Source organism: Typha latifolia, chromosome 9 (genome assembly GCF_019914945.1).
Source record: "Typha latifolia isolate L0001 chromosome 9, TyphaL0001v2, whole genome shotgun sequence".
NCBI lineage: Eukaryota > Viridiplantae > Streptophyta > Magnoliopsida > Poales > Typhaceae > Typha > Typha latifolia.
The window spans coordinates 2,149,695-2,172,955 of record NC_133094.1 but is presented as its reverse complement, the minus strand read 5'-3'; the positions used below and the strand labels follow the sequence as shown (position 1 = coordinate 2,172,955).

The 23,261-nt window shown below is 35.8% G+C and overlaps 2 protein-coding genes across 4 annotated transcripts; both read right to left on the bottom strand.

The window, feature by feature from the left end:
* Positions 1 to 563: 563 nt before the first annotated feature.
* On the bottom strand, positions 564 to 14,249 carry LOC140795754 (uncharacterized). Its single transcript, XM_073148512.1, has 16 exons — positions 14,034 to 14,249; positions 13,796 to 13,936; positions 10,939 to 11,030; positions 8,999 to 9,095; positions 8,100 to 8,143; positions 7,767 to 7,855; positions 6,740 to 6,831; positions 6,508 to 6,654; positions 5,528 to 5,675; positions 5,355 to 5,431; positions 4,709 to 4,780; positions 3,914 to 3,961; positions 2,707 to 2,834; positions 2,464 to 2,623; positions 2,157 to 2,358; positions 564 to 968 (listed from the first exon to the last, which is right to left on the bottom strand). Exons 1-16 carry the CDS (start codon positions 14,151 to 14,153, stop codon positions 919 to 921), a joined length of 1,707 nt encoding a protein of 568 aa, XP_073004613.1. The 5' UTR covers positions 14,154 to 14,249; the 3' UTR covers positions 564 to 918.
* Positions 14,250 to 15,197: 948 nt separating this feature from the next.
* LOC140795246 (polyadenylation and cleavage factor homolog 4-like) lies at positions 15,198 to 21,524 on the bottom strand. 3 transcript variants are annotated; one of them, XR_012110270.1, is made up of 8 exons: positions 21,080 to 21,524; positions 19,970 to 20,335; positions 18,496 to 19,311; positions 17,467 to 17,853; positions 16,882 to 17,346; positions 16,231 to 16,767; positions 15,804 to 15,897; positions 15,198 to 15,506 (listed from the first exon to the last, which is right to left on the bottom strand). XR_012110270.1 is itself a non-coding variant. In XM_073147706.1 (7 exons), exons 1-6 carry the CDS (start codon positions 21,395 to 21,397, stop codon positions 16,234 to 16,236), a joined length of 2,886 nt encoding a protein of 961 aa, XP_073003807.1. In that variant the 5' UTR covers positions 21,398 to 21,524; the 3' UTR covers positions 15,198 to 15,897; positions 16,231 to 16,233. The 3 variants fall into 3 exon arrangements, 2 of the variants coding, with proteins under 2 accessions (XP_073003807.1, XP_073003808.1); XM_073147706.1 differs by having other exon boundaries at positions 15,198 to 15,897; XM_073147707.1 differs by having other exon boundaries at positions 15,198 to 15,897; positions 16,882 to 17,280.
* Positions 21,525 to 23,261: the final 1,737 nt, after the last annotated feature.

The following is a 23,261-nucleotide window of genomic DNA, read 5'->3' as shown; positions in this document are numbered from 1 at the left end:
CATTACGTAGCTCGACAGCGCCAAATGTCGTGCTCCTTTGTATTCGTTCTTGGCAACCTCCGAGTGGCTATTAGACCATCCTATTCCCAGGTGCTCATACCCTGTAATTAATTTTCCCACAATTTGATGGGCTATTGGCAGAGAAAAGCTTTTAAGTTTTAACAATAATAATAAGACTAAGCTCTTTAAAGCATTTATTTTTTATTCCAGATGAACATTTTTTTACAATAAAATATACACAATTTACATAAAATATGCATATAAAAACCCATTTTATTATTTTAAAAATTAAAATACTTTTTCTATGCAACAACATGGACTTTGAGACAAGTATGGACGGTGCAGAGCAGTCATGCACGAGGAAATAGGTGCAACTCATAATACCATTAAATGTATGATCATCCAACAACACAAGCACTGCACGAGCTGAGCCGGCTGACATTTAACCGATTCAGACCAAAAAGTGCATAACATATGATATATCACTACCCTAATCCATCAAGAATACTTGTATAATCCTTACTCTTCTGCTTAGATTAGAAGCGAAACGAGAATTTTGAAAATGAGAATTCAAATGTTGACAGACTTTATAATACAACATGATCAAAATATGTTATTCAAAGTTTAAAATTGATCGCAACATTTGCAGCATGTGAGATTTAATACAACTATATTACCAAAAGGGCATGGAAATGGCACACTGTCACTGCTTTTACATAATCACCACTGTCCACTAACTATATCAGCATGCTGGTGATTTACATGAGAAGAAATGTAGGGAACATGGCTTCCGCATGAGAGTTTCAAATCAGGGTAATTTCCTGCAGTATAGCCTCTTAAGACGCATGGCCATGCAAAAATGAGGTCATGCAAAAATTTAGTGCTTCCTCAGATGCACCACACATAATAAAGGGCATCCTATTCCCTTGGAAAGATATCAGCGAAGGAAAAATCGTGGAAGGGCGGACCTGCGACATAAGCGTTCAGAAGATGAATTCCTTTGTAATGCTACTACCACAAAGAACAAAGATAAAGAATGAGAAAAAGAAGCTAATCATGAAGGACGGAATACATAACTATGACTCTATGACAGATAACATGAGTAGTCATTTATTGTTATAACTTTTAAAGGTCTTGTATTTAGCCTATCTATGGTAAACGAAAATTCATACTGAAGGCTAATTGCATAGCATGATAAAAGAGTTTTGACATTCCTTTTTCCTCGACAACTTCTACCATTGGTCTAACCAAATAGCAGGTTAAGCAGCTTATGATCAAGGCATATGCAAGTAATTTAACTCTGTGAGGACTTCAAACTGAAGAAGACCACGATATCATATATACGCACACAAGCATCATTCCTCCAGAGAATGAACATTTATCTCACCTGATGAATTTATTGTAGCATCTAATTAAGGCTTCGAGGAGAATTGCATGGCCATAATCTTGGTGTAAGTGTAACTTGTATCTAGCAATGCTTTACTTACCAAAGGAGACCATTCATCAGTTAGCATGTCTCGTATTTCACCTAAAAGATCAACTGATTTTCTTTTTTTCTGAGAAGAAATGGGGATCAACCCAAATTAAGACATTGATATAGTTTTAACTTTTAACTCTCGTATTTCAACTGTATTCAACTTCATCATCTTTCTCTTTTTCACAGCTAATATTTACAGAGAATTTCCAAGCTCTTAGACTATTAAACATATTAACAGCTTTTTCTATAAGTAAGCCATATAAAAAGAATTTCCAACGAAAGAGAACTTAAGAGTTTGGTGGAAGCCACATGCAATAGTAACTAAAAGACAAACTTTTTGCTCCGACAGCCAGATAAATAAAAATCTCGAATAAGCAAATAATGATTCATATGGATCGTTGTAAGTTGTAACACTACATGAGAATGTTAATGTTAAGTTCTCTCTTTAAGTATGATGTCTCAATTTAAAATGAATCAATGGGATCTTAAACTACAAAATGTCTTCACCGAAGAAATATTCACAATAGTACTAAAGTTCAACTGGAACATCTGCTACATGCAATTAATAACCTATGCATGATTAATTCCTATGATGTTTAGGCTAATTGTTTCTTAGTTGCTAAACTCAGGTTCCATTTAAACCTTAGGTTGATAGATATAGTTTATCAAGTGTCTTTACCTTCTTGCTCATTAAGAATGTAAAATGGAATGTGAGCGATCATCTTTGAGCCTCCTTCACTCCAGTTAACTATACCAGGTCCATGGACTTTGCCAGTGGAAGGTCCCAAAACAGACAAAGCAATTGCTGGTTCATTCATTAGTCCCAAATAATCGCAAGCACGTCTCCATACCCTCTTGTCTGAGATTCGAGAACGAGCAACCTATAGGAAGCAAAATAACAATTTTACTACTTTTGACAGGATATGTTGTTATACATGTGGCAAAGTTGTCTTAATTTTCTGATGTTTAGACAATAAAAGACATACTTTAGCCAATGACACACGAGCCCTGGGAAGCAACTCATTATGGCAGGTCGCAAGCTTTGCAATAGCTGTCACTACAAAGCAAAGAAGCCTAGCTTGAGAAGACCTTCTGGAAGAAATACCCCGTGAATCAACAGCTATTTCCTGGCTCAAGCCCAAACGACTACACAACAAATGGAGGAGAAAGTGAATAACAAATTTCATGTGATAATCTTACAAAGCAACTATGATTATTGTAAAACCAACCTAGTCGATAGATTCTCATATACAAGCAATTCTAAGCTCTCAAATAGCTCACGACCTACATCCTTGTGAGATATGCCTCCTGCTCCATGCTCCCCAATAGCCCAACATAAATGCAATGCCAATTCTGTCTGAATAAGAACATTGTCTTAGAAAGTTAGCATGTTAAGTGTTTTTCTTCCCAAGGCTTTGACAAAAGAATATAGATAGGAACAAACCTACATATATTATCGTAAACCATGTCCTTAGCGCATCACATAAACATCGAATATCGCATAAATGAAAAAGGAATACTTCTCAGGAGAGCATTACGGTGTATGTGCTCTATGGCCAGAACATTTGCGTTTTGGAACTACTTAAGAATAAGTACAATAAGGCAGATATGGCATAAGAAGAATGACTAATATATTCATTTTTCATTCCGTCTGTAGCTTCAAGATAATAAATTTCTTAGGCAGCTATTATACTGGCCAGCAAACAATCAAAATGGAAATGCAATCTAACTGGTAGCTCACCATAATAACCATGTAATAACAGGCACACCAATCCTTATATTGGCTTGAAAAGATTCTAAACAATAAAACTCTCCTGACAGGAACAATTGTGTTTTCAAGATCTTTCAAATGCCAGCAAATAAGTGGCTAGGTCATAGACTAAAAGTCAGACTAGATCAAAGAAAATAAGAAAATATAAAATTACCACTAATGGTACCACAGATTGTTAATCGTATAGAAGTTCTTAAATTTGGCGACTGAAACATCCACTATATTTATGAGGGCAGAAGACCCTCAAGTTTAACTATATAAATGTCAGATTAAAGTTCCAAAGATCCTTATCTTAGTTCCTACTAAATTTCAGGGCTATCATGATTTTCAGCACAGCTCCTATCAAAGTTTTGAGAAAGATGAGTAAGAGCAAAAAAAAAAGAATCTTTTCTTGTCCTCCAGAAATTTAAATAACACACTGGATTTGACAACTTAAATCATTTATTTGGAGAAACATATTCATATATGAGAAAAGAAATATAGATTCTTAGGTACCATTGTTGGTGCATATATAGCAACATAAGTATCAATTTCAGTCAATGATTATCTCAAATATATTGGAGGAAAAAAAAAGCAAAACATAAGGAAAGAAAGCAGCATCTTTGGCTCTACTAACTTTTAATTAGGAGAAAAAGGGAAATGCACAATAGATGAGATAGTCTTGCCTTTGCAGGATTGTCATAAGCTTCTCCAAGCCTGTCAATGATAGGCTTCTGTAGACATTTTTGAGATAACAAAATGATGTCAAATACTAACCACAAAGAGACTATATTTTTAGCACCTCAAGCAAGCATTTAAAAACTAAATATAAAACAGACATATATTAGTTACTCAGTATAATTGTCAATAGGTGGGAAATGGAACATTGAGATTTAAGTCTGCTGGAAATGGAAATGAATCAGAAAGCCATGGGCAACAGATGCCATCATATGACTAAGCTTGGCTTGGATATCTTAAATTCCTTAAACAAATGAATGGAGATGCAAATAAGAGCACTACTAACTACAACAAAACTGGTTATCTAAATTTTAAACTACAATAAAGTCGTTTTTCTGCAATTATTCAATTACTGCCTGGTTTGCAAATTAATAAAGATCTACTAATAAGGACTCATTATTTTCCCCTAAGTTAGTCCAATAGAAATCTCCTAGATATCATCTTTACTAAGAAATTTTAAGCACTTAAGGACTCCTAGTTATCATTGCTTACCAGCATTCGCTACTTCAAATGGCAATCCATATTACAAAGTTGAGTAAAAGAGAATAAGTTTAAGCAATCTTTAGCTTGGTGCTTGGTGCTTGGTGCATAATGCATATCGTAGATCCTTGATAGAGATAAGTAGAGATGCACTCATGAAGCCGAGAACAAATGATAAATGCAAATTTGTAATGCCATGGCAGCATAATAAAAATTATAAAACTAATTTTTGATAGAGAGAATGTAAGATAATGTTGTAGTACCTTCAATAATGCAATGCAATCAGGAAACTTTTGAAATGTAGCCAACATGAAATCTGAAAGCCTCTTCCTGACCTACAATGATTTAATTGTTAGAAACTAACAAATAAAGAAAGAAACTTGCCTCCTACATTAGAAAAGAGAGCTAAGATGCAAAGCTATTTCAGGATATTAAAATTTTTTTTTTTGTTCTGGTTTGGACGAGTAACTTCTATAAAGCATATCCAGAATTGCTGATACCTCCAAGAAACTGAACTCAAATATTTACATGGTTTCTCTACATATCTAATAGAATGTTTAGAGACTACTTAGACCTCTAAGAACTAGGAAGTAATATCAGGGAAGGTGAGAGTTTAAGTTCATAGTTCATACAAATGCTTTTTTCTGGTCCAAGAAAAGAACAACTAAAAGGCAGGCAAATAAATGAGAGATTTCCATGTATCTAACTGCTCTAGGAACTATTTTGATGTTTTAGTTCCGTCGCTTAAACAACAAATTCAGATTAGCCTGGCCCCGCCTTTTGATTTTATCCTGCAACATTTGAAATTTGAATTCCTAACACACTTCATAAAATACACTCATGATTTTCAAATTAATACTATAATCCAACAAGTGAGATAACGAAAGTTTTTCTGGTTTACCCACTTACCTCAAAAGAGAAAACCTTGTCAGGGAACATTGTAGCATATCTTGACATAAGAAGTGGAATCAGGGCACATAAGAGTGCTGGACGTCATGTGAAAGAGTCAGTTGTATAAATACCACTGGATGAACAGAAATAAATACATCCTGATATATAATTAATAAAAACAAGAAACATACAATCATTAACATCTTGTAATGCTACTGTGATATACAAGGAAAGAAACCGTGGTGTCATCTGAAGTGCTTGTTTCAGCCTATCTGACTTAGAGGTGCTGACAGCAGCTTGCAGGGTTGCAACTACCGCAGGAGATGCCCAATGGCGTTCCTGAAACATAAAACAAATACAGAAAGCAGTCAAATATTTTTTTGAAGGCAAAATGAAGACGGCATTTTATCATTTTATGTGTTCGAGAGTTTCCATGATGGGAGATAAAGATGCACGCAATTGGGGACTAATGAGAATGGCACCTCTAGTGGCTCAAGTTTGTTCCTTCCAGGATATTAGAAGCAAAAATCTACCCTCTATATTCTGTCAGTTTCTTTGCATTATATATGAAGATTTAAGGTTGTACTTGTCTTTACATATTTTGGATGATGTAATATGCTTATGGTTAAAAGAGTAAATTTGGACAGGTTGTTGATCGTCTTCATATGGTTAGCTTCAAGGGTCTACCTTATTGATCTATCAGATTATTTAAGGTGTATGTGGTGCTTATGGAGGAACTATAGCACATGGCCACCAAGGAAGCTAATGTTGACTCTCAAACCATCTGCAGTACAAATGCCTAGATGCTACTTATAAGTTATAACTTCCATTAGACAGCAGCAATTGACAAAACCATCACAGACAAACATCTATCTGTAATCTTAAAAATGTCAGAAGAAAACCATAACAGACAAACATCTATCTGTAATCTTAAAAATGTCAGAAGAACAATCATCAAAATATGTGTAATTTAGAATTTCAGGAAAATAGTACAATCATGATAATTTCAAACTTTCAATAGTATCAGTTGGAGCTCTGTAGATCATATTAATTCAATTTGGTCAATAAACTATAATGAAGAAATTGGCATCATGAGCATAAACTGGAATTCTAAGAAGTTGATAAACAAGAACTACTCTTACTACTTCTTATTGCACAAGGATGGACATACAGCGATTCCATCATTCTCATCTTTTAGAAGGTCAAGAAAAACTGGATCAGCAAAATCTATGGTACTACTATCATCCGATCCAGAATCACCACCTCGATCTTCTATGCTTGATCCAGTATAAGCCTCATCCATCAAAGCAAGAAGCATCTGCCATGGAGATACAAGAAGAACATCATGGGTCAAAGATAGGTCTACATATAATTATAAGTTTTAGTCCAAGTTCAAGAATAACCTCAGGAGCCGTACTCTTCTGAATAGAAGCTATACTACTGCCAATGAGGGGACCCGAGTTCTTCTCTACCTTTTCTAATGCTACCACTAGTACTGTTCAATGTGCATCAGAAAAGCATAAAAAGTCAGAAACAAGTGCATACTTCAGTTTTATATTCTATATGAATAAAAAAGCCAATATAATTTATATAAATGTTATTTCAGTTTCCATGACCACAAATTTGGACTCAATGTAGTCCAATAGTTCAAAACTTTAAATGAAACTTCCTATAGCACCAAGAGATGTAAAAGGAAAGAGTAAAAGGCGGGTGTGTAAAATGTTCAGGATAACTCAGTCTCATAGTTGACTACTTTCAACAGTTGAGCTAAACTCACATTAGGGTAACTCAAGCAATTAACTTTTAACTCTTTATCAGTTGATGGATTCTAACCATCAATTAAATACATTTAATACTTCATCCTCCCTAATCAATCTTATGTACTTCATTTGGTGCATACTAGTAAGTAGTAGTGAATGACAATATTAACTCTATTGATGATTTGATGCAACAAAACAATATAAGGCACTGACCCCTAATTTTCAGGTCAATAGACTCTTCTGGCATGATCTTCTTGCAGAGACAAGTAAATCTTGCTTACAGAAAATAGGAATATCCACAAGCTATGCTGCTACACTGATAATTATATTGATATTAACTGTTTTTCTATTGCTTGCCTCCTATCAAGCATCAACTTTCTATTCAATATCATATAAATTTCACATTTAGTTTATTACAGTTTATAAAGTTTCACCAAAGAATTACTAAAGGACAACATGATTATGATAAAACTAGACTACTTTCATTCAATAAGACATCCAACATTATGTCCTGATGTAAAATTATCCTAAGATATTAACTTCCAACAAAGAAGGCACTGTCATAGAAATTGATAGGTGATTACACAGAACAAATTGTTGAACGATCATAGAAACTCATTATTTCAAGATCAGCTCATACTAAAAAGTGTTTATTTCATAGCAGTCTCACTTGGCAAATCCAAAAGTGATGGAAATAGAGGAAGAAATGACCCCGTCGACATCATTGCTGGAAGAACCGCAGAAAATAACTTCTCTAATCTGGAATTAAAGCAAACAAGATGATTAAATGCTAGTACTGGCAATTAGATATCCTAGCTAGGTTGGATAAAAACAAGTCCTTCGGAATTGTCATGAAAACTCTGATGTATGTGGAAGTTCTTAACTTTGGAAAAATAATAAATCCCTGAACCACTCTGTCTAAGAAGGCTTGCTTTTGCAAAATGGTGTGAAAGGACAAAGTAATAAACAGAACCAAAGAAGAGTCACAAAATGCAGAATATACCTCTCCCCATTCCATGCAATCAACTTTAAGAGCAACGGAAAGAACTGCAGATGAATAAGCTTAATAAGTAAGCCAAAAATATAGTATTGCAATTAAGTAATTACAAACAAATTAGAAAATTAAATTTATAAAGTAGATTTCTCGTCACTCTCATTTCGCACAATCCTAATAACTTTGTCAAGGAGGAAGCCAAGGAAAAAAAATACAACGTCACATGAAATTTTCAATGAATGATATCATAACACAATGAAAAGTTTGAAGTCAGAATGATCGGTCAAAAAATTCTCATCTCTCCATTAAAACAAATTAGAAAAGAAAACAGATTTAACAAATACCAAGGTCCAAACAAAAAAAAAATGGTGCACTAGAAATAAAATATAAAAAGATTCTGCAAATGAAATGAACCAGCAATTTCACATGCTTTGTTTCAAAAGTCTCAAAAAAAATTACAAAAATGCAATAAACAAGCTAAAACACCTTCTGTAAATTAAATTGAAGAAGAAAGAGAAACTAAGAAAATGCAGGATGGGCAATTTCGTCAGCTATATGTGAGAGCTAGTCCATTAAGGTTTTAACCCTCTAGCCTTCTCACCTATATCCTGAAAGCAGTAAATAGAAATGCTGTTCGTGTTGCTTCAACTGATAAAAAGATAAAAATAGTTACAAACTTACAATAGAGAAGATGACCTCTAAAAATCCATTTGGAATTGCTTATTGTTGAAGAGAAGCATGAGGAGATATAATGCTTAAAAAGGATAAGTATTAAGACGGGGTGCTTTCTCAGCCTTTCAAATAGACAAACTGCAACTTACTCTATATGCAGGACATTCAAGTCTCCCTTTTTAATGTCATAGGCCACTACATTTATTAACATTTAAATAATGTTCATTCTATAGTACCTGAGGAAGCAACGTGGGAAAAGAACTTAGAAGCTTTGATTTGTTCACATTAAGAAACTCAAGTGCATGTTCTGCAACAACAGGGTCCGCAAACTCTCTGCTAGAAACAAAGAAAAAATGTAAATGACTGGGATTAACTATATCAGACAACTATATTCAAATTTCGTAGAGGAGAAAACGCAGTAAGCATAATGCAAAATTGAGCATGACATTTTCAGTTTGGCTTGAGCAATAACCGCGAACATAACCTCTGGATTATTATCAAATGATCGGTAGGATTCTCACTTATGCAGCAAGCAAGATATGCCCCATTGTTGGTCACACAAAAAAGTAGAAAATAAAAGATGATCCAACTAATGATGAGGCTTATTTAATCGATGTAGCCAAATTTTGACTGTTCTAAGTGCTTCCAAATATTTAGGATTGCATTGTGCTTATAAGTTATAACAGTCAATTTATTTGTTCATATAACTCTTTCTCTTAACTAGATGCATAATTTCTTATGTTATATGAAATGTGATGGCGAACCGGGATAGCTCGGATCATATTAAGGGGACAATGGGCACAATAAATTGAATCTATATATCTTATCTACTTTTATAGTTTAGATAGAGTCTAAGTAGGTTAAAAATATATTTAATTAACTAAATCCAACTCTGCAGTTTCAGGAAAATATTCAAAAGATATTCTTTAGGTATCGGAATATAATGAAACCACATAGATAAAATCAGCAATCTCAAAATCTACAACTTTCATATTCAAGGTTTTTCTAGATTCAAAATCTATCTATAGCAAAATAAATGATAAATCCAAGAAAGATAAAGAAGACTGATTTAGTAAAGTTTGTTTATGACTCTTTTGATTTAATCTCTATAAACACAGTCCTATGGCTTGTATCTTAGGTATGCAAGTATGAAAGACTAATTGGCTTTTGTTCTTCCATCCCTAATATCTCCCCTCTCAACTTTGACCTCAAACTCTCTCCTCCTTCTTTATCAACCAACGTCGCCTCTCCTATCGAAACGGTATCGTCTAGCTTCTAATCTCTCTCGTCCGCCAATCTCCCTAATCCTGTAGGACAGGCCTACTTCTCTCCCTTCTTCTCCTCTGAACTGTCAATCTACCTAACCACCACCATCGATGCCATCTCCATTATCATCGACAAGCTGATCGACACCCGCCATCTACACCACTATCGGTTTATCATCCAGATTAGACCCTAATATCATCACAATCTGAAAAGGGTCTGAATATCAAAAACCTAGATCTGAAAGTTAAGAAATTATTCCAACTGGTTTCGTAATTTTTTGGCATCCCGAAATTATTCGGCGAATATTCTCCCTCAATTGTGTAGAACTGTCTGCGATTCAGATTAACCCCAAGTCTGTTCGTATCAAAATATGCTATACATGTCGTAATTTCATGAAATGTCCAACATAATAATGGAATTAATTGGTTCATAGAGGTATGAATTTATGATTCTTAAAAGGGGTACACTTAAATCTCATGAAATGTTAAAGAAGGGTATATCACGAAGACACAAACTAAGAATGGGAAAGGAAAGTAAAGAGACCTGCTTTATTAGTTACATGGCAAAATTTGTCTTTAGATTTGGATAATCTCGGCAAAAGACAACAACCTTATTACTGGTGTTCATCCATCAACAGGTATTATACTAAACAAGGAGTCATAAGAGGCATAGTGCAGAACCTTATGAGAGTAAGAAGATGAAGAAAATAACCCTAGTTTTATATTCTCATAGACCTCTAGAAGACAATATAGCAATCCTACAGGAAAAGGACAGACGGGAAGAAAGAAATGCATCTAACCTTAATTAAGATCCAGTACAAGAATGGCCAAATTTAAATAAATTACTCATTCATCTTTCATATAACATAATGCGACTTGGATACTGTCAGTGTATGTGAGGAATCCATTACCTACTTAAGCATGAGCGGAAGAAGGATCTTAAACTGGGATCAGCATCATGAAGAACTACTTCTCCAAAATCAAGAAAAAATTGGAGGATGGTCTGAATGGAAAGAAGAAAAAGTTGCAAGAAGAATTAGCAACATCTCTTTCATATTAGCATTAAAAAGATAATATAATGGAATGCAACTTAGTAAATGAAGTTGAGATGATACTCAAAGTAACTTGCAACAGATTACATTCATAAGTAAAAGAGTTTTTAGTGTTAAATGCTAGTTGAGTTAATTTGAGAGAGTTCTGAGGTAAGAGAATGACGAGAAAATGAATAGCATAAAGCCATAAAACTTTCACTAAAACAATTATTGAACAGCAGAAAACAAAGAAACCATAGCTTGATGTCGCAAATCCAATTGAGCAATATGAAATAATTAGGCATCATCATAATGTTATAACTTATATGAGTGTACTTGTTGCAGTAGACAATCTTCCATTGACCATTCTTTCACTCATGTTTCAAAATCTATGATTTGTCTGTTGGTCTCTTGTAAATTACTAAATTACAAACCTTTCTAACAATATTTGCCTTGAAGGCATCCCATTTCTTTTATCATCTGACATTAATATAAGAAAGCTGTAGGATGGAAATTTGCCTTAGGAATTCCAGGTCCAACCTCAAGTACATATCAAAATAATAGACCTGGTAAGGTGAATCGCAAAGACCATCTTTACACCTTGGTCCTGAGTACCATTGATTAAGCGGACTTACGACCATCATGCATATGGTGAACAAATAAAGGCTCATTCTGGACATAGTTACACAATAAGTTACCAAAATTGTACATGATATTAATATAGCTCAATAATAGGTATCTTGTCTGACATTCCCCAAGCTCAAGTAGCTCAGTCATTTGATATTTGATTATTTGATGCACCTGGAAGCTTTGTCAGCCATTTAATGTATGATAATTCATGTCCAAAGCATCTGAATCCAATGAAATACTACTACTATGTTGGTACACTTCCAGAATTTCTGCCAAACAAAATTCCCATTTTGAATTTGAAGTCCTATTTAGTGACAAATTTTTTTAATAAAAGACAGGTTGTTTAGGCTGTAGGAAGTATTGAAATAAGGTTGTTGCATATAAACAGGGGTCTATGGGAAAGGACAGATATTGTGTAATTTACTGGATAAATAAAGCCCATTGTTTGGCTCATACCATTTACAGTCTATGATATTGACATATTGTACAACTTATGGAATATAGATAACTGCTACGAAAGCTCATGATTGATTTATGCCGTTTATTTTTTTTTATATGATTGCACCTTATCTAGTTGTTCTTCCGTTGTGAATTGAAAAATCAGCAACTGAACTCGCTTATTCCTTTTATAGATCCAACCCAGCCTATTGTATTGCCATCCACTAATCTATCATAATGGCCACACAGCCAAGGTAATATAATCATTGCTAGGAAAACTATTATCATGAACTTGGATAACCTCTTTATAGAAGGCAAAAGGAGCTTCGGCATGATAACTACATAAAAATCCAAACCCATATCTAAAACAAAGATGAGTTGTCAAATAGCTTTGAGCCTTTGACGTACTCTGGCTGTCAACCTAGTTTGTAGGCCTAACAGATCACCACTCAAATATTGGATAGACAGGAACCGTATCTATAAGATGTAACTATGTTATATGTTCTCCAAACTAATTAGATGTATACAAAGCAACTCAACTATTATTTGCCAAAAGTATGTAACTATGTTCTCCATACATGTATTAGTCTGCAACATCTTTGATAACTCAAAATCCATACATAAATCAAAAAGTAACTCCAACGTTTAAAACACTTAGTTAAGTTTCTTTAATCTGAGTAGTCAGTGCCAACTCATAAATAAAACACACCACAAGAAATTAAACAATGTGATGCATTCTCCTTTCTTTCCACTATATAAATACAATATGCATATCTGTATAGCACTACCTTATTAGCATTCAAAACTAAACTACACATTATACTGCAGGAAAGTCTTATTTGTACCTACATAAATACATAATTGAAATGCACCATATGTATGTCTACAAAGTTCTACATACACAGTATCTATGCCAACAGCATGTATTGCATAAGCACAGAGATGACTCACATATTAACAGCTACATACCGTACAATGTCACCAATGATACAACACATCCATGGAAATGAAGAAAGGACTAACAGACTCCATTATTTTCCAAAATTCTAACTAAACTACTCGTCTGACTATCAATTTTAAATAACAGATCGATACAAAACTTTTTTTTATCGTTCAAGAGCTTAAAGATTAGATATGGACTTGACAAATAATCAACTCTTCTTAGATACAGAGAAACTTAGATCTCATTTATTATCAAACAATTGCTCTAAACTAAATATCGCTGAGACCTGTTCCAAATCGTCGTGCTGTCGAGCTGCTTCTCCAAGCCAACCACACCACCAAACCATCAACTAAGTCGAGCCGTTGCATTAAATCACCAAATCACCGGACAATTTTCTCCACAATAATTGTTTGGTGTTGGAGTCGATCAACTCTACTACATGGGGAAGAGTACCTACCAACTCTGTAGGTCCATTCGAAACTTCAACATCCCATTTTGTAGGTCCACATACTATTTATCCTCTATACATATACAACACAAGCATGCACATGACTTTCAGACATCCGGGATATTATAAACCAACAGAAATGGAGAAAAGGCTACCTTTACCAAATACAGGCATTGTCACCAACAGATAATAGAATACTCATCTAAATATCCTCTTCAAATATTTCAAGAAATGAGCAATTTACTAAACAAAACAACCAAATCCAAATCAATACCTACCAACAAAAGAACTCCACTAGACGTCTGAGATTGCTGCAGCGCCGAGATACATCGCTGGAAGAGCTTGTTTATATGTGGGTGAGCCCTAGCCACCAACTCCTCCGAGCCCACTTCTTTGCATATCTCGTAAATCCTCCTCACCTTCAAGACACCAAGCGCAATTCGCGTCAAGATTTCGCCAAAAGGAGAAAGAGATCAAAACATTACAAAATCTAGAGGAGGAAGAGATGGGGGGTACGGATTGGAGGAGATAAGGGTCGGAGGCGGGATCGCTCGCGGCCGAGGAATCCCTTGCATTGGCGGAGAGGGATCGCAGGTGGAAATCATAGTCTCCATCTCTACTCGTCGTCGTCGCCATGATTTTCCAGTTCGGCTGTTCTTTGATTCGATTTCGCTTCGTGATTTTTCTTGCTTTCTTGTCGTAGTAGCTTCGGCAATGGAATTGGAAGCCGCTTGCTCTAACGTTATTTACACATAAGACCTCATATAATATTTTAATTACATAGAGCGTGTGCTTGGCTAAATTACATTTTCTACCTAAATTGTGACTTATTAGCGTGCTAATACCAAGAGCACTGGTTCAATACTAACTAATTAGTTATTAAAATTAATTTTCATTTGTTCATAAATTAAGGGGTATATAGACATTTTACATATATGACTAGATTTATCGATAAGTAAATTTAAATTTAAGTATTCTTTTTATTAATTATTTCTTTAATAATAGAAGTGCGAAATTCTACCAATTTATTATTTTTTTTTATTTTTTATAAATAAATAAATTAATTAAGAGAGATAAATAAAATATAACTAATTTATCTTTATAATTTAAAAGAGTGACCGTTACTTCTAATTAATTTAGATTAAAAGAGAAAAATCAATAGTATTGAATCATTTGTCTAATACCAATTGCTCCATAACTATTTTTCTTTGATATTTTATCTATTTATTTCCTTCTTTTTCTCTCTGACTAAACCTTCCTATCAATAATTTCAATTCGATTCAATTCAGTTCAGTTCAACCTATATACAAATCCTACAATTGTGTGTGTGTGACCTCATATAATTTTTTTAAAGGCACAATCAAAATTAATACATTATCGTGCATCCAACAGCACAAACATGGAAATATAAATACTGATGCATCGTGCTTAACCTCAGGCAAACTGGGAGCTTCATTTCCAAATGGGTCTAGAGATTGGAGAAAGCAACCCACTAAAGTTTATCAAGATCATAAAGAGATTAATGGCTAAAATATAAAAAGCTGTAACCGCTCTGAGCCTCTTAGGTAACCTAAGACAGCAGGCTGAAATGTTCTGAGAGGGTTACAACAATTGAGATACTAACAATCTTCTCAAGTATGAGCAGTAAAAATATCAGGAAATTACTTATATGTACAAATATAGGAGAACAAGCAATTGGCATGTACTCGCCATGAAACAATTAGAAGGAATGCTACAAGAACACCGAAAATTTTGAGTTCGAACAACATTAAGTTGTATCAAACAGAACATCACTACAACAACAGCAATAGGTGCAACTTTTACTATGTCTATACAATGAAAGTTTGGGGGAGAAGCGAAAAAAGAGAACAAAGATGGAGTTCTAGCAAAATGGTCACATGAAGAAGGATAGAGAGCCAGCTTCTTCATGCGTCCATGCTCACTTGCATTCAGAAGTCTGAAGGTCACCTGCTCATTAATACACTCTCCCTGCAGGACAAAGTATTTAAATAAAAGGAAAGAAAATATAGCAGAATTTGGCTCTAGGATGGTTCTGTAATCGGAACAAACATATATATCCGCTCTCCCTGCATCCTTGGTAGCAACTAAAGATTCTGAAAGATCCTTGAAGTAAAAGTAAAAGGCAAGAGAGCAAAGTAAAGAGAAGGATGGAACATAAAATTTGCTGATGGATTAACTTACAATCCAATTTTACATGTACAATAATAAACACGATCCAAGATGCGCAAGCTTGACCAGTAGGGTAAAAGTATAGGGTGTGCATACCATAACGACCTCTATTTCTCCAGTAACTACAGATTAGGTAATCTAATGCCGCGGCCGCAATAATTTAAGCTGATCATACATCCTGTTAGCTTTCCTACAAATAGATCGAAAGTTTATTTTGGTTAATAATGCATGAGAGTAGGATACAAATTTGTTGAGCATTACTCGAGTACATAAACAATAATCAGAACAATGTATATGTGCATAGCCAGTCAATGACCACCTTCAGTTAGATTTGTAGAGGGTATTCCAAATTGAGAAAAAGGTGTGGAAGATGGCATAATCATTATCAGCATTAACATTGCAAATGACAACAAGCAAATGTCTAAGCCTGTTTCATGTACTAGCTTCTACAAAGCTTGGAAAACTCTGCCAGTATAAATGATAAGTTTTCTGGTTCACAAAGCAAAAAGGTTAAGATACTCACAGGTTAAGCTTGTCCAGAAACATTGACAGACTCGGACCTGCATTTAGCATGGACAATTGGGCCCAGTTGGGACCTGTCTAAACCTTCAAGATTACCATTATGAGCATTCATATATACTGCGCCTCTGTACATCCATTCCTCAGTCTCATCACTGTAAAAATCCTCAAAAGGCTCACCACATAATGCACAGACATTCTGATTTTCGTCTGCAGGGACTGCCATTTCTTGATCTTCCTTTTCATCTGTGACTGCTTCTGTGGGCAAAAAACCAGGAACAACATCATTTCCTAGTGTTTCTGCCCCACTGAGCCATTCCTTTGCACTAACAAACCATTTACGAGAAGGTTTTTGTTTTCGGTTTCTAGATACTCGGTTTTTTGTTACATGCCAATCCATGTGATTACTGTGCTCCTCTTGGGACTTAAAACGCAGGCCACAAGTTGTGCATTGTCTTGGAATATCAGTGTACAGAGCATTAATAGCAGATTCATGTCGCACTTTTAAAAGATCCAAATCAAAATCAACCCCTACAGAATCCTACAAACACAACATTTTTAAAATACCATACACTGAAGAACCACATCAACAACAATATCCTGGGAGAACACTTACTAGAACAAATCAAACAAGCATACTTGGGAATTGAGATACCTGAGAATCAGCTGGTGATGCCAGTGAAATTAGACCTTGTGACATGAGCGTACTAAGAAGACCTGAAATTGCACCTGAGGGGGAGCTAGATACGACGGAACCAGCACCATGTGATGCAGGTCCTGTCTGCGACGAGGCAGGAGGTGGTCCCAGAGGTAATGGAGGCAAAACGCTACCACCATGTAAAGGAGGCATACTATGCAGGTGTGTAGAAGATATTGAAGATAAAGGATTAGCAACACCATGAGCTTGCACTTGCATATGGGGCTGAGCTACTAAATGAGATGAAAGCTGAGCTGGAACACTTGGGATAAAACTTCCATGAACCTCTTGGGACTGGATTCTCATGACAGTTCCTTCTTCCTGATTATTTTGATTCAGCTGTGCTGAACCAGCCTCCTGAAACGGCAGCCGTAGAAATTTACTTGTGCCTGATATTTTCCTATCAACAGCATCGTATAGTTTCTGAGGCAAAAGAAAAGATGAATTGAATCCTTGACTCACTAATGGCTTGTTAGACTCTATAGGAACAACTGCACTTCTAAAATAATTTGGATTTTGTGGAATAGAGAGTAAAGATTGTACATGAGTTTTCTGAAGAGGAGGCCACTCTACTGGAGCAGGAAGAGGTGAATGTGGTCTTTGTGCGTACTGCCTCTCCTTCATGAGTGTATCCACATTAAGGTCAGAATGAGAACTTGCTAACCTCTGAAATGGCACTTCATTATCAGGTGAATTATCAAATGGGCTAGGCAGTTTCTGACAAGTTGATGGTTCTATCCTGCCTCCCATAGAGGGCATTTGAGGTGCCCGCACTCGTGATAGTGGACCAATATTCTGCTGTAGATTTGGTGGAAACATGTAAGGCAACTTTGCAGGTTCTTGAGTACCTCGAGAAGTCTGATAGCGTAGAAAAGAGTCATTCTGAATTTCAGTTCTCTCCAATAACCTCTTATTTGATCCATGACCAGGCTGCAAGAAACATATTAATGTCACAACATTCTCCAGATAAACAAATTTGGTTTCTTATTCAATATATTATGAGCAACAATAAGTAGAATTGGTTCTAGGTTAAAACAATAATGCTTTTGACATGAGAAATAACTGCACAAATGCTGAAAATGATGGCATCTTATAAAAAGTTAACGGAACAATAACGAATAGGTGAACGAAAGGCATAGAAGATCCACTCTAGGTGCTAAACCATCTTCAGAACAAAGCATGTCCAAAGACATAAATGTGGCAGTTTCACTCAAATATGTGACTCGAAAGAAATGTAAGAATTAAGAAACTGAAGTTTGGCCATTTCTACCACAGATATAGGTCCAAACTGAAATAGAGAAAAAAAGAGCAGAAATCTTATCAAAATATTAAGACAATATTGGACTTCTTTCCCTTGTTAGATGGTTGATTTCTAGATGTCATTAACAAGATGAATCACACTGGAAATTGAATATAATATGGACCTGAACTAATAGTTTCTTATCTACAATTACTATCATGAAAAGTTTAAATATTGACAAAAGAGAAGCTTGACATGGGAGGTACAACTACTAGATCAATGCATATAAGTATCAAAACAAATATATATTGCAAGAAGGCAAAGAGACGCACAACAATGGGAGGCATCCTATCTTCGACACTAAAAGCATGGTCATCAGGTGTTGGCAGCTGGCCTTGGGCAGACCAGCCACGCCTTCCAAAACCAGAATCCAGAAGCCCAGCACTAGGCCTACTAAACCCAACTCTCAAGCTTAAGTTTCCAGAAGTAGGCCCTAAGAGGGGCATGTTGTCTCTTCTGCTTCGGTCAGCTAGAGTTGGACTCATATTTTCCCATACATACTCTTCTTCCTCTGAATTTTTCCATTTCTGTGTGGTTATCTCCCTATCTATCCCATTCTCATCAAGCCGCTGCAACTTTGGAAGCCTTTCAATTAAGGTATCTTTCCCTCTATAATTCCCATAAGCATCAATGAGTTCTCTGGGGTGTTGCTTGCCGTATCCATTGCTACGGCTGTACAACAGAGATGTCTCTGAGTGCTGTCCAGCATCGCCTGAAACCCAATTTCTGTCAAACCTACCATTTGGGTCAGTCACTCTATCTAATCCAGGATGCGATGGAAATGACCTTTCAATAACTCTCCTAGGAGAAGTACCCCTCAAGAATCTGTCTCTAGGAGGGGATCTGGATGGTCTCAATCCTATTCTTGGAGGAGATAAAGGCTTTGGTATGTTGCTTCCTGTATGAGGTAATGGCCCTTTTAGATTCATGATGGAGGAGGCTGCAATTCGTGGAGAACTTGCTCTTGCCATGCCAACACTTGGAGGAAGCACTTCAGTATGAGGGTAATCATAGTCATCATATTGCTTGGTAGATTTTTGCCTATAATCTTGCAAGCTAGAAGAAGTTCCTCTTCCATGCTGGGTCTCCTGCAAAAGTGTTAACAAGCATCACAAGTTATTATGTCTACATCGAGAGATAAATTTCATTAATTTATTTTACCACCTTCTACTGACTTATGACATACTCAGATTGCTAGTGAAAAATGATTAAGGTGTCATGATTTTGTTGTGTTTGATAATAGATGGTTAAGCATTTCTTACAAGGATGCAGGATAGAAAATGACAAATCATAATACAAATGCAATAAAGTATCACTGAGCGCATCTGCACCATAGATGGACACCATCTAGATCAAGAGGAAAATTAGATAAAGAAATCTAATCATGTGTTGGTGCCAAAGACAGAATGTCAACTAGTTCTTCTGTTGATACTATTCTCGTGCAACCGCATACATATTGTCAAATTGTGCATTGAAGTTCACTCTATAAATTATTACACCCAACATCTGTGCTCCTTAGAGACAGAGAGCAATTTAGACTTCACTCAGAGAGCAACAGACCATACTAGCAAGAGACAAGAAGCTAGTTAAGACTCCTCTTATCTAAGGTATATCTATTTACCTATGATATAGCTAATAGCTTCTAATCTCACAAGTAAAGGTTCATTACACCATTTCAGCCTCTTTAATTCTGAGATATTTACATGTATCAGGAAATGGAAAAGGAAGAGAACAATTGGGTCTTACTGTAGTAGAATGTTTCAATTGACCTCGCGCTTCTAGGTACTTCGGATTTACATGAATGCCATGAGATGGGCGAGAAGATGGAGACTCTGAGGATCTCATGTTCACATTTCCTGGTTGCCGCTGTTTACCCAAAGGAGAAAATTGGAGTTCGTCCTCAATCTTCTGCAGCACTAATGGAGGGAATACATGCGACCAAGTCCCAAAGAGGTGGCGCATTGCAGGATACTGACTAGGATGGACCTGACTGTATGCTTGACAAAACACCTTGGGAAGCCAAGCTGCAAAATGTTTCACGTATTCGCGACCTATGTTCTTCACAATACTATCAAGAAGATACAAAGAAGGTAGTTTCTGGTCCACTGGTACCTGCAAGGCAAAGATCAACAGGTAGATTTCCTGTAAGAAGCAAAAGAAAAGGGTAAATTCAGAAAAGCATTTAGAAATAATCGTGAAACGTTTGAGCCATTGCAACTAGCCAGATAGGCCTGAATTGTAAGGACACTGGATCCCGAGATTCTCATGCAATCCATTTTCTTTTCCCCCAACAGAAATGTAAATCCAGAGTGAGTTCATCAAATAATCTAGCAGTGTCATGACCTTAATTAAGCAAATTCTTGGGCACCAATTGCCACCTAAACAGAGAAAGGAAAGCAAACTAGTCTAGGAAATGAATAGCGAAATAGCAAAGTTGTGCTATGTGCATCACCATCCAGTCCAAATTGTAAGGTTATTAGTATTTATGAAGGGGAAAAATCTAGGTTAAGTGGATGTCAGCACATTTTGAGTGTAATGCCAACAGTGTTGACGACGTAAGTTTTTCAACACTTCTTTCCACTTTCAGAGATGACAGTATTAGGAGCTCTCACTACTTTTAAGGGGCGTTGCTGTTAAAATTCCAGAGAGCAATCACTGCCATAGACCCAGATGAGCAAAAGGCACAGTTCACAAACACTTCATTTCATATCCAACTTTTCTATTAATAAGGCATAAGTTCTCCACTAACCCCCAAAATCCGAACTTTAAACAAAATACATCAAATTCCTATCAAACAATTCGTCACCACCATGTATCCGGCTACGGAAACCCTAATTCCAGGGAGCGAGCCCCCACCTCAAGAACCCTCGCGCAGATGGCGTCGGCGATCCCCTTGGCGAACTCGACGTGCTGCCCGGCGATGATGGTGAGGTCCGTGATAATGGGCTTCGAGTTGAAGGTGAGCTCCGCCAGCAACTCCTCGTAGAGAGGGATAATTTCCCTGGCGGTAGGAGGTGGAGGATCCTCATCCTCCCCGGCGGCATCCCTGAGCTCCTCCTCTCGCTCCCGCAGTATGGTGCGGTACCGGTCCAGGATCGGCGGCGAGGCCCTCGGAGGCAACGAGGCGGACGCCTTAGGGTTCTCACGCAAGGAAGGGAACCGCTCCCCCTCCATCACTCACGCTCCCAGATTAAATTCCTAGGGTTAGGGTTAGGGTTTGGATCGAGAGAAGCCATGGGAAAGGAAGAGGAGAAGAGAGAACCAAATCGATCCGATATTTATTTTCTTTTTTTCTCGGGGGGGTTTCCTTTTAATTGGGGTATATTTATACGCCATACTTTTAATATTACACTTCATTTGGGCTTGCTTACGCTGAAGCGCAATGCCGGGGGTGATGCGGAGAAAGAGGCGTACATGTCAACGTATAGAGGGGTACTTTTATCAAATGTCATAACCGTGACATTTGTAATGGCTCGTATAATGAATAGGAATTAATTTAGGCGGTTAAATAAAGAATAAGATACTTTACGAATAGTATTATGCTTATTTTTTATCTTATTAATTCTTTTGTGTTTGGTTATATATTAGGATAGAAAAAGGAGTCTTGTAATCATGGTATTAATAATCCCATGAAAATATTAATCATAATATTAGTTGTACTAAATTTGATAGTATTTAATTACAAATAAGAGTCTCTTGCTCTCTAATCAAATGGGGCCTTAGGTATGTTTGTCATTTGGGCTTTTTGGAGGAAGAGTTGAGCAGGCCCAATTAGCCTTATATATTAATTTAGTTGGGCCGTTTGACTGTGGATAAGAAAAATAATAAGGCCCGTGTGGGATTAATTAGGAAAATAATTCACAGGAATTTCAACCTCTTGAAGTTGAAAGTGTGGGCAACTATCTGGCCCTAAATAATTATTATAGAGAAAATTATTTGCGGTGGTGCGGTTGGTTTAAAGAAGCAGTTCGACAGCGTGACGACTTTTAACATTGTCTCAGCAGTATTTAGTGTGAAACAATAGCTTAGCGATGCATACGGCTTAAAATCTAAACTAGATGGCTCAACATATTAATAAAAACTTAGTGAGCTTATGTGCCTCTATATTCAGAAAAGGTTATTTTTTTTGTCTAACCCATATCTTACCTCAATTTGAAAAGTGCAAATACATATAATTTATTTTTCTTTTAGATTAAGTTTAATTTATTTTATTTGGTTAATTTAGAAAATTTTGGAAGAAAGTAATATATATGAGAAGAGTAAGAGGAGTAAATGGCAACGGCGATAGCAGCGGCAACGGCAAACCAAAAAGGAAGTTGGAAAGATAGTGATACTATTGTTATATAGTTAAAATATGCAACGGAGAAAAGGATGCAAAACATGGATAAGCAAAAAAAAAGTTACATTTATTTTGAGTAAATTATTTTATTTCTTTTTGTCTTAGAAAAAAGATCTTGCATATTTTAGACATAAAACAAAAAATATGAGAATTTTTCTTAATAATATGTTTCTAAGGAAAGCCAGATTTTTATTAAACATGCCCTAAGTAGGATAAATGTGAGGACTTATTTTTGGATAAATGATGGTGTTATCCTTATTTTTATTTTATTGTTTAATTAGAAGAAAAAAATATGGATAAAATAAGTGGAATTTTATCCCTTATCCTACATTTATTTCATCTCCAAGTTGGGAAAAAAAATTCATGATAAAAGAGGATCATATTCCTTATCTCATCCTCTCTTACTAGCAACCAAAATGGGCTTCATCTCTTTAAAAGATTTATAAAAGAGAGAGAATTTATTCTTTAATAACAACAAATATGAGTTTCCAAAGCTTTTAATTTTCACAAATTATGGTAACCTTGTATGGTTAATTTGTTCTTCCTTTGTGCTCTCCAAGCCTATCATTAGTACCATTCATTGCCCAATTGGATAAGGATGTCTATTCTCCTTGAATTTTAATACTTATAATTTTATGAGAATAACAACACAAGTATAAGTTTAATAAAAACTAAATTATATGTGAAACCCTCAGTGAA